Source organism: Delphinus delphis, chromosome 14 (genome assembly GCF_949987515.2).
Source record: "Delphinus delphis chromosome 14, mDelDel1.2, whole genome shotgun sequence".
NCBI classification, from domain to species: Eukaryota; Metazoa; Chordata; class Mammalia; order Artiodactyla; family Delphinidae; genus Delphinus; species Delphinus delphis.
The window spans coordinates 43,147,778-43,160,089 of record NC_082696.1 but is presented as its reverse complement, the minus strand read 5'-3'; the positions used below and the strand labels follow the sequence as shown (position 1 = coordinate 43,160,089).

General features: G+C 42.3%; 1 protein-coding gene across 1 annotated transcript; it reads right to left on the bottom strand.

The window, feature by feature from the left end:
• Positions 1 to 3,564: 3,564 nt before the first annotated feature.
• Positions 3,565 to 10,151, bottom strand: FAM162B (family with sequence similarity 162 member B). Its single transcript, XM_060030430.1, has 5 exons — positions 10,083 to 10,151; positions 9,794 to 9,959; positions 8,012 to 8,705; positions 4,500 to 4,608; positions 3,565 to 3,979 (listed from the first exon to the last, which is right to left on the bottom strand). Exons 1-4 carry the CDS (start codon positions 10,149 to 10,151, stop codon positions 4,572 to 4,574), a joined length of 966 nt encoding a protein of 321 aa, XP_059886413.1. The 3' UTR covers positions 3,565 to 3,979; positions 4,500 to 4,571.
• Positions 10,152 to 12,312: the final 2,161 nt, after the last annotated feature.

The window sequence follows — 12,312 nt, the reverse complement described above, 5'->3', positions numbered from 1 at the left end:
GTCACTTATCCGTTCTTCTGCCTCAGTTATTCTGCTATTGATCCCATCTAGAGTATTTTTAATTTCATTTGTTGTGTTGTTCATTGTTGCTTGTTTCATCTTTAGTTCTTCTAGGTCCTTGTTAGATGTTTCTTGCATTTTCTCTATTCTATATCCAAGATTTTGGATCATCTTTATTATCATTATTCTGAATTCTTTTTCAGGTAGACTGCCTATTTCCTCTTCATTTGTTAGGTCTGGTGGGTTTTTATCTTGCTCCTTCATCTGTTGTGTGTTTTTCTGTCTTCTCATTCTTCTTATGTTACTGTATTTGGGGTCTCCTTTTTGCAGCCTGCATTTTCATAGTTCCCGTTGTTTTTGGTGTCTGTCCCCAGTGGCTAAAATTGTTTCAGTGGGTTGTGTAGGCTTCCTGGTGGAGGGGACTAGTGCCTGTGTTCTTGTGGATGAGGCTGGATCTTGTCTTTCTAGTGGGCAGGTCCACGTCTGGTGTTGTGTTTTGGGGTGTCTTTGGACTTATTATGATTTTAGGCAGGCTCTCTGCTAATGGGTGGGGTTGTGTTCCTGTCTTGCTAGTGGTTTGTCATAGGGTGTCCAGCACTGTAGCTTGCTGGTCGTTGAGTGGATCTGGCTCTTAGTGCTAAGATGGAGATCTCTGGGAGAGCTTTTGCCGTTTGATATTACGTGGAGCTGGGAGGTCTCTGTGGACCAATGTCCTGAACTTGGCTCTCTCACCTCAGAGGCTCAGGCCTGACATCCAGCTGGAGCACAAAACCCTGTCAGCCACAGGGCTCAGAAGAAAAGGGAGAAAAGAAAGAAAGAAAGAAAAAATAAAATAAAACAGAGTTATTAAAATAAAAAAAGAAAGAAGAGAGCAACCAAACCAAAAAACAAATCCACCAATGATAACAAATACTAAAAACTATGCAAAATAATAATAATAATGACAGACAGAACCCTAGGACAAATGGCAAAAGCAAAGCTATACAGACAAAATCACACAAAGCAGCATACACATACACACTCACAAAAAGAGAAAAAGGAAAAAATATATATATATATTAAAAACAAAAAGAAAGAGAGCAACCAAATCAATAAACAAATCTACCAATGATAATAAGCTGTAAATACTAAACTAAGATAAACATAAAACCATAAACAAATTAGATGCAGAAAGCAATCCCCAAGTCTACAGTTGCTCCCAAAGTCCACCACCTCAACTTTGGGATGATTCGTTGTCTATTCAGGTATTCCACAGATGCAGGGTACATGAAGTTGATTGTGGAGATTTAATCTGCTGCTCCTGAGGCTGCTGGGAGAGATTTCCCTTTTTCTTCTTTGTTCTCACAGCTCCCAGGGGCTCAGCTTTGGATTTGGCTCTGCCTCTGTGTGTAGGTCACCTGAGGGCGCCTGTTCTTCACTCAGAAATGACGGGGTTAAAGGAGCAGCTGATCTGGGGGCTCTGGCTCGCTCAGGCGGGGGGGGGAGGAAGGGGTACAGAATGCGGGGTGCGCCTGTGGCGGCAGAGGCCGGTGTGACGTTGCACCAGCCTGAGGCACACGGTGTGTTCTCCTGGAGAAGTTGTCTGTGGGTCACGGGACCCTGGCAGTGGCAGGCTGCACAGGCTCCCAGGAGGGGAGGTTAGGATGGTGACCTGTGCTCACACACAGGCTTCTTGGTGGCTGCAGCAGCAGCCTTAGCATCTCATGCCCGTCTCTGGTGTCTGTGCTGATAGCCGCGGCTCGCGTCCATCTCTGGAGCTCGTTTAGGCGGTGCTCTGAATCCCCTCTCCTTGCGCACTCCAAAACAATGGTCTCTTGCTTCTTAGGCAGTTCCAGAGTTTTTCCCAGACTCCCTCCCGGCTAGCTGTGGCGCACTAGCCCCCTTCAGGCTGTGTTCACGCAGTCAACCCCAGTCCTCTCCCTGGGATCTGACCTTCGAAGCCCGAGCCTCAGCTCCTGGCCCCCACCTGCCCCGCGGGGTGAGCAGACAAGCCTCTCAGGCTGGTGAGTGCTGGTCGGCACCGATCCTCTGCGCAGGCATTTCTCCGCTTTGCCCTCCACACCCCTATTGCTGCGCTCTCCTCCATGGCTCCAAAGCTTCCCCCACCCACCCACCCTCTGTCTCCACCAGTGAAGGGGCTTCCTAGTGTGTGGAAACTTTTCCTCCTTCACAGCTACCTCCCAGAAGTGCAGGTCTCATCCCTATTCTTTTGTCTCTGTTTTTCCTTTTGCCCTATGCAGGTACGTGGGGAGTTTCTTGCCTTTTGGGAGGTCTGAGGTCTTCTGACAGCGTTCAGTAGGTGTTCTGTAGGAGTCGTTCCACATGTAGATGTATTTTTGATGTATTTGTGGGGAGGAAGGTGATCTCCACGTCTTACTCCTCCACCATCTTGAAGGTCTCCCCCCCAACATATATTTTTAACAGGTGGGAAGAATAGTCAGAATGGGGAAAGAGGCCATATTTGAAGTGATAACAGCTTAGACTTTTTCAGAAGTGAGGAAAGCTATAGGTCCTCAGACTGAAGAACATACAAAGTCCTTAGCGGAAAAAATAAAAATAGATAGTGATGGAAGTCTAATATGCATCTCACATTCAGTATATCTGAAATAGAGGACTTGACATATTTTGCCTGTCATGCCTATCAGTTCTTTCCCCAGCCTTAGACATCTCAACAAATGGCAGCACCATCCACCTAGGTGCTCAAAGCAAAAACCCAGGCGTTTTGATGTCATTCTTCCTTTTTCTCTCCTCTTCCCACATTGAATTTACCACAAAATTCTATCCTTTTGACCCCCCAATACATCTCAAATTGCTAACCATTTCTCCATCTCTATATGACACCATCTTATTTAGGGTACATGCGTTAATTATTCAAAATGAAAGGTGAATTGGAGAGAGGCAAGAGAGACAGAGTAAGACCATTTAAAAGATACTGCAATAAACTAGGCAACAGATGGTGGTTATTTCAGACCAGGGTGATATCAAGAGAGATGGTGAGGAGTGGTCCAATTGTGCATATAGTCTTAAGTGGAGTCAACAGGATTGCTGGTATATAATGACTTACTCATGAGCAGTTGGAAAGATAATAAAATAGTGAGTGCCTGAGCAAGGCCATTTCAGATGGGGTGGTCACGGAAGCTCTCACTGAGAAGAAGGAGAATGAGTCAGCTACAGTAAGGCCAAGAGAAGGAAGGAAAGCCTAGAGAGAATAAAGGGTCTGACGCCTTAAAAAACAAAAAAGAACTAGTGTGGCTGAAGCATAAGGAACCAAGGGAAGATGGTATGAAACACGGAGGGTCCAGGTAGTATCAAAATCCAATCTATCGTTTAGGAGCTAGAGAATCACCAACTGGGTAGACAGTCATTTTATCTAGGATAGGTTAAAAACAAGAGATGACTGAATTTCTTTATTTCTATGTTTAAGTGTTCAGCCCAGCAAACATTTAAGAAATTTTCCATTTGATGAGAATAATTTCAAAGCATAAGCTCTTTGCTGAGCCAACAGAAATGAGTAGACATGTATATAACATCAGTAAGCTCAGAAGACCAAGTCCCTGTGTGAAATATTGGGCTCAAATACCCTTGAAAACCTGAGAAGTAAAGAAGAGCAGGACCATAGGTCTAGGCAGAATGGTCATTGGCTAAATGTGCCTAGAGAGTGAAGACGGATCCAGGCAAACTATTCTGTGTGATGTGGCTGCCAAAATCTATTTCCAACTCTGGCTGTGTTACTGAAATGCAGTGTTCAAAAACAAAGAGGTTATAATCGCACTCTAAGGGACTCAGTTGCAGGTATCACAATGAAGAGGGACACTGATAAACTGGAGTGTGTCCAGAGGAGAGCTCAAAATAGAGGAAAGCTGTTAGGGATGGAGAAATTAAGAGTAGAGAAAAGATGACTCACAGAGGAGTATCAGGTATCTCCCAATATTTGTGGGGCTGCTCTTCATGGCAAAAAGTGATCAGCAGATGAAAGAATCTGGGGAAGCAAGAAGCAAAATTAGACAGTAATTAGCTCTTAATTCCCCTCTAGAAACTACATATTGGAGATGACAAGGAAAGGGCTTATACACAGGATACAGGCAAACTAGCCCGCCTTGGTCCTCATTTCCAACTTTTGCACTTCTAACTATTTCATGATTCTATGCAATAGCTAACTGAGTTCATGATTTAAGGAATGATGTAGTCTGGATAACTTTCATACAACAAAGTTCTTCCTGTGCAGATTTTAACCATGTTATAAACTGTTATTTTTGTTTTTGCTTATCTTATAAATGGAAACAAACTTCTGTCCCTCCTGTCCATATAGTTAATTTGTTGACTCAAATTTCCATGAACAATGCTGTTTCCAGTATGATAAATATATGCAGGTGGCTTAAGGTGTCTGAGATGAAATTGTTCTTACATTGAGAAAACAGCAATAATCCCCCAAAGGAGAACAAAGCTCATAATCCTTCTTAAAATTCACAAGTCTATCTTTACTTTAAAGAGGTACTCACCCTTTTGGCTGACGCTATCACTGCAAAGCAGGCGATGATTGTGAGTCCGATCATTATGTAACAAGCTTTCACTCACGCTTTGTTTCTTGCAGCATCTATCGTTTCTGGCCTAAACCAAGATGTGTATTCTGTTAATTATATTAAAGCAATATGATTTTCTGACTGGCATAATAAACAATGATTTTTTATGTAAATATTCCAAAAGTGTCCCTGAATGCAAATGGCAGATGTGAAATATTTCCAAATGCTAGCCCATTATCTTACCGATTTCAAGTTAACAGGTATTTATTCAGGTCCTAAATAATGTTAGCCACTATGAAATGACAATGCAGTATATTTGGTTTCTAACTGTTCAAAATATAACTACTGGAGATTATGACCTGACTCTCCATTATTTTTGTTTCACTGACTGGGATAAAAGTAAGAATTAATGCCTATGTATGTCTATGACTCATGTTCATTTGGCCCCTATGTTATTAAGTGGGCTTTGTTTTCAGTTTTGAACAGGTTGTTTCTGAAAACTTATTTTCATCATTTTGGTTTTTCACTAGCCTCCAAATCTCTTCTTGCCCCCTCCCATCCTGACTCCATTAAAGAGACTATTTTACATTTTGTGAAGATGACTCTTATTATACTGCTATTATACATTATATATTTTGTGAGAATGTCTATTAGGGTTTTCCTTCGTGGCTTCTGCATGAAGTTTTCAAAAGAAGTGATCAAAATCACAATGATTTGTTGAAGAAAAGACAAACACACCTTCATTTTCTTATTATTATTCTGACATTTTATATGCTTACTTGAATACTGCATAGTCTTATTTATTAATAAAGTTATATGCAAGTTATCCAGATTTTAGCAAAGTAGTGTTACAAAAGTAATCATGCCTGTAGGCCTTTATGATAAAATAAATTTTAACAATTTGCAGTAACATGAAGTGGCAGTTTATAAATACATACAATTAAAGAATGACTTTTGAGAATGTATTCAGCAGTATTTTTTATCTTTGTCAAGTTTAAATAGAATGTAGTCACATAAAAAAAGAATTCCAGGAAGACAATTTGCAATTCTTCTTAAAAATGAAAATTTTTTTCTTTAACTTTCCACTAGTTGAAAGAACACAGAAAACCAATATCTAGCCTGCTTTCCTGATTTTAGGCAGATTAATGTAAGTTTGAAGGTAGTTGTCAACAGATGAATTTTAGCACATTATTAGATTATACTTGTTGTTGACTTTTGTTCCAGATGGAACCTGAAAGATCTGATCTTTTTTACCCATCCATCTGGCTTTGAACAGCTATACCAAATTAGTTTAACACTGAAAAGAAAAGAAAAAGTACAGTCATTATTAAATATCATTAGTGTAAATTAGTTTAACACTGAAAAGAAAAGAAAAAGTACAGTTATTATTAAATATCATTAGTGTATGGTCCAAAAATTATAGGTCACTTAATTATATGTCCATTAAAAGCATAAAAATGAAAGCTGTTTATATTGTAAATCTAACACTTAGCTTAGGAGGCATAGCTCTCCTAAATAGCAATGCTTTTAAAAAATTATAGAAAATAATAAAATATTCAAATACTTTCATGTTTTCAACCCAAAACTACAATACTTTTTCTAGGCACCTTGCTCAAAGTTAAATTCTTCTGTTTATAATATTTCTTTTTATTTTATTTTATTTTGGCTGCGTTGGGTCTTCATTGCTGCGTGCATGATTTCTCTAGTTGTGGTAATCCAGGGAGACTCTTTGCTGTGATGCGTGGGCTTCTCATTGCGATGGCTTCTCTCGTTGCAGAGCATGGGCTCCAGGCATGCGGGATTCAGTAGTTGTGGCACGCAGGCTCAGTAGTTGTGGCTCACAGGCTCTAGAGCGCAGGCTCAGTAGTTGTGGTGCATGGGCCCAGTTGCTCTGTGGCACGTGGGACCTTCTCAGACCAGGGCTCCAACCCGTGTCCCCTGCATTGGCAGGCGGATTCTTAACCACTGTGCCACCAGGGAAGCCCTATAATATTTCTTTTGACTGTGATCCTGGGGAAATTAAATTATTTCTGTAAAATGGGTCTCTTCACATATGCAGCCATGCTAAAATGGATCTAGGTTCTCTTGACAAGCATTAATTTACAATAATGCAGGTTCTTTACATTTTTGATTACTCTGTTGTGTAGCACTAGAATTCAAAATCCAAAAACACTGAGCATGGTCTTTTTAAGCTTTTCTGGGGCTAATTTCTTCTTTGGGCTAAGTCTTTAGTTTAGAGGCTATAGATCTCAAGGAAAACAAAATTTGCTTTATAATATTAAAAAACATCTTCGTGGTTGAATAAATGCTGAAAATAGAATTCAAATTCCATGTTATTTCAAATTCCATGTCCATTCCTCATTAAATAATTTGATACAAGAAAGGAATAAAAATGTTTGAGAATTCATTATTGAATGAACATTTCCCGCCTTATTTTGTTTTCCATTTATTTGAGATGCTTTTGGTGACTAATAAATTAACAATCAATAAAAGTGTAGGCAATATGCACAGCACAAGATGTAGGCCCAGTTTCCATTATCCATTCTAATAGGCATTGATTACATCATATAAATATAATATTTGAACATCTGAAATCTTTATTTGATTTTATAGTTCTAGTCTCCCGTTTTTTTTTGAGATCAGTTCAAAAAGTAGTAGATTGATGTTATCCTTAGTTTCCTTCCTTCCCCTTGTAACCACTGCCTTGTAAAATTCCCGGAAGATTTTTGGGCTTTGCATAAACTGAAGCTGTAGAAAGATGGTTTTTACAGGTTACATTTACTTTTTAAAAAAAAAAAATATTAAATTTACCCTGGAGTTGAAGTTGTCAGCTTAAGTTTTATTAAGCGAATCTCTGTCCTGGGTTTGGGATGATGAAGAGGCCAGCGACGCTGATGCGCCGTGGGTCCCAGTCCGAGTAAACCCGTACTCAAGAGGGCTGCAGGACCGCGTACACCTGACATCTCCCACCCCAGAAGAGGAGGTCACATGGATGTGGCTTCTTCCCAGAGACTCTCTAGCCACCCCTCGAGCCATGATGCTTCCTTGGGTGCTTCAGGGAGCCGCCCTCCCCTCCCAGGCCAGAGCCCTTCTCCCTCTCAGCCACCCGGGTGCACGCAAGGCCGGTGCCTTCCGTTTGGCCTAAGTATACTCCACTGTCTCATGGCCCGGAGCTCGCTGGGGGCGGGCATCTAAGCGACGGTGGAAGTGCCCACTGAACTTCTGGATTTTCACCCGACTTCAAGAATCTTTCTGTAAGCTTAACTTAGCTCCCACAGCCCAATCACGGAGCCTGGCATTTAACCGCACTCGGGGGGCGTGGGTAAATTCCTTAAGGTGGTAGGTGTTATTGTGAAGACCTGTGTGGCTCCGCGGCCGCCTCCGCTCCAGGGTGCGCATTGGTCGGGAAGTGGATGGACCCCGAGACCCCCAGGCCCGGCGCCGACCCTGCCGGGCGCACGCAACCCGGGCCGGGCACAGGCCACACTTACGGAGTCCGAGGCGGGATCTCCTCCATCTTTGTGAAACGCCCGGTCCACAGCAGGATTTCCCTGTCTAATTGCGACGGCTTGTGCTCGGCGGGGACCCTATGGGCCTTCCCTGCTGCGACAGCGACAGGGATGTACGGAGGCACCGAGAGACGGCACAGAGACCAGTGCACGCTCACGCCTCCGTCCCCCAGCCCCGGCTCCTCGTCCGCCTCTCCGCGGACCCCTCCCTCCCAGGCCGTTCCCAGTCCCTGCTCACAGGAGCCTGGGGGCTCTGAGCCGCCGGGGGCCCAGCCGCTGGAGTACTGGGCGTGACCGGGGGGGCCGGAGAGACGTGACGGGCAGCCGCGCGGCTTCTGGGGGCGCTCCCGGGGCGCAGCGGGGGATGCGCCCCAGGCGGAGGTGCAGGAGGCGCCCGACGTTGGCGAGCAAGCTGCGCCCTGGTCTCCCGGCCGAAACCCAGCCGGAACCAGGGACCGAGCTCCCGGGACGCCTACCCCGCCCCGCGCAGCTACCAGGGGAGCCCCGGATGCGCAGCCGGAGTCTGTCGTAAGCCTCCTGGGTTCCCGGACTGCGCCCCCAGCCGGCGACCCGGGACGGGGGCTGAGACGGTCGCCAGGCGGGGCCCGGTAGCGACCTGACGGCGGGACTACTTTCCCCCTGAGGCAGCTCCGTGCCGCTCGTGTTAAAGGCGTTTCTTGGTGTGGAGTAGAAACGAGTTTCCGTCAGAGCTTTTTAGGTTCCACTGTTTGGTGCCCAGGAGAATAAATCTAAACTCTCTCCTCCAGAGAAGGGCAACAGTCAGGCCTTCAAGTTCAGGTCGCTTCAGATGTTTACCAAGTAAGTGTCAGGACTTTCAACGAACTTCTGATTTTCCCATAAAGAAGTTTTTTGAAGTTAGCTCTTCACCCCACTCTCCACTCCCGTCCTTTTCTCTTTTCCAGGTAAAACGACCTCAGTTCCTACCACTGGTTTTCTCCACCTCTTTATTTCTTAGACCACAGACTCTTCAAACTCCCTTCAAAATGAGCTTTTTTTCTATCTTCCCTCTCAAAAAGAGGGGAGAATCCACTTTTCTCTGGTATCTAAATGGGAACAGGGACTCAGAGAAAGGGCTTGTAGGAAAGCTGGCTACTCCGAAGGAATCTACCTAGTCTACTTCCTCACATTCCAGGGACAACAGACCCCAGCCACGTTAAAGTGCTCTCCAGGACCCAGCCCCAGGCTACCGCACCCTCCTCCTTACTGTCTTGGAGGTCCCTTCCCAACACAGACACTGCCCTACTTTTAGTTGGATCCCCACATATTTCTTTCCTTCCTAACTAGACTGTCCAGGCTCTTGAAGGCAAGATCTCTGTAATTCTGCGTCTTTCACATAATGGCGTTTTAACAAAAGAGGACAGATTCATATCTCAGTAAAGAAATATGCAGTTAGAGACACAATTGTGGAAGGAACCATGAGCTTTGCCTTCACACTAAGGTTTAATCCCCTAATTTGTGATTTAAGGGTTACACAATTATAAGCAAATCATTTAAGTCATTTGTCTTGGTCTCATTTGTAAAATAAGAGTTGCTTCCTTTCAAGTTCGTTCATGCAACAACTACAAAAAAAACCCTACTCTATGCCAGCGACTTCTCAGATCTGGGTATAGAGCAGTGAACAATGTCAAGTGGGGATTAGTAGATGAAGAAAAAAAAAGCAGGATGAAAAAAAGTAAGCAGGCATGGGGGTGGACGCTATTTAAAAAGGATGGTTAGAGATGCCCCTCTAAATGTGCCTGGTACGTTCATAACACTTCAAAGATGTTTCTTTCCCTTCACATTCTTTAACTAGTCCCCAAACACAAGGGCATTTTAATTCATGAAATCTCTTGTAGGGAACTGTAGGAGGCAATGAGCTCCCTAAGGGTGTAGCTGAAACATTGGCACTTAGTAGATCCTTAATTTTAATCTGTTAAATAGATGAAAAAATGAATGAAAATCTTCAATAATGAAATAGACTCTATCTGGGCTAGTTTAAGAAAAGACTGAATACTTGAGGACATGCTGCATGATGAACAGAATGAATTCCTACCTGAAAAAGTACGTTGCCATAGATAATATTTGATGGTTGCAGGAATATGCTACTTGAAAATTCTCCCATTATTCAAATGTGTTGTTTTCTCCTTTAATATTTTATTTTTCTTCACATCACTGAAAATACCCATAGAGCTAGAGAAAAACATCTGTGTGAAACAGCCAATCAGTAATATTATATATTACTGTAATATTATAATATATTATAATTTTATATATATAATAAGCAAGGAATATTAAACTAACTAAGTTTATTTCCCTGGAGAGAACCAAATGTCAGGTATCTACACATGATTTTCTCTCTCAAGCTTCTCTAGCATTGCAGAACCACAGGGCAAGAGAATCGTGGCTTATGTCATGAGAGAAAGAACAGTTTGCATTCTGTTCTCTGTTCCTGATGCAATTGAAATATCACTATTCGGCAGTGTTCTACATTAAAAAAAAAAAAACACAGTTGCATGAGAGATGTTTTCTTTAGCTCTAGAATTGGAACAACAACCAAAAAAAAACAAAAACAAAAACTCGAATCAACTTCTAATAGAAGAAAAACTAATTATATTCCTTTCTTTCTTTCTTTTAAACCAGGACAGTTCGTTTGTTCATTGAACAAATGTTCATTAAATGTCTCCTATGTGCTGGGTACTGTTCCGGGCTCTGAGGTTATAGCATAGCAGGTAAGCATACAAAAATCTTTGCTCCTCACAGAGTTTATTATTAATCCACAGTGGTTTCAGTTTACACGTTCTGTACTATGTTATTTCTCAGTCCAATGGTTCATCTAATTTGCATATACTATTTTCAGTTTTGTTCCTTCAAGGCTTGTTTTGATTAGTATGGTTTATGTTCCCATTTCCTACAGTTAATTTACTTACTTCTTAAGGTATACTGCTATAGCTAGGAATAATTTTTAAATAAAGTGATTTCATAGATTAAGTGGAAAGTGTGGTAACTTAAAAATTATTATTATTTTTTATTGTTGAAAGCTAGTGTGTGCTCTGCACTGGGCTAAGGCAGGAAATGCAAAGATTGCTGCAGTCCCCAAGAAGTTCCCAGTCTGGCTGGCACTATATTCCCTCATCAGAAAATGCCTTGCTTCCAAAGGAAGAGCTGGGAGTGACCTTAACTAACTTGCTTTCCCATCCCCTACTAGTCTCTCTGTAGGGAAAGTTACTAAAGTGACAGTTTCCCTGCAGACCCAGCTTACAGTGGCCTCCAGTGGTTCCGGCAACGTTATCAAGTGGGTGGTCCAGGCAAGTGCCTGATTACCTGCTAGGTACTAAGCATGTGCTGAGGACACCAGCAAAAGCTCAAAATGAGATCTCAAACCCCCAAAAGAAGATCTATATACAGCTCTTCATGTTATTCCTTTTAAATCCCATTTTCATTGCTGTAGTTCAGTATTTTATTCTCTCTCAACCATCTATTGTAATGACCTCCAAAGTATTTTCCTCATCTCTGGTCAGTTCTTTCTCCAATCCTTTCTCTGCCTAGCTTCCAGAGATAGTTTTCTAAAACATGGATGTTATCGTATAAAACTTTCATGGCGCCAATCTCTTTCCTATTTTTTTTTCCAACCCTGCACCCTACATCCCTATCCACAGACTACAGAAACGACCTGAAAAAATATTATAATGAGGCAGGGAGGACTCTTTCGAAGTCTTCTGCTTTGATATTTTGCATAGTCTGATTCAAATCTATGCCCTTGTCATATCCTTAGACGTTTAAAATGTCACTAAGCACAGGTAGGTAGGTTACATTGACTTACTCTGTGCTAATAGTGATGCACAACAACTATCAATTGACATCACAGTTTAGTTCTGGCTTGTATAGCTGGGTAGGCACTGTGTGTGTGACCAGTGCTCATCAGGGCATGGCTGAGTTCTGACTGGTTGAGTTACTTATTGTCCCATTGTTCTAAACATTAGTCTGAAAAAATACATTCAGAAGAAACCAGGTTGGATTAACTGCTCCTGCACTGATCAAAACCTTTCATACTTTCAATAATACATAGCTTGTATTCGTTCTAGAAATAGCAAATCTGAAATATATGCTTATTTATGAAGTACTATTTATGCAAACTGCCCCCAGGATGGTGAAGAGGCATCTGCAATGGTCATGTCTCTCACATTCGTTGGCTGAAAGGTTATTTTTGTAGCCTACTTGAATGTCTGTTAAGACTCATATATGTCAGATGGTGTGTAATTGCTAATCATTTTTGGTGGAGCATC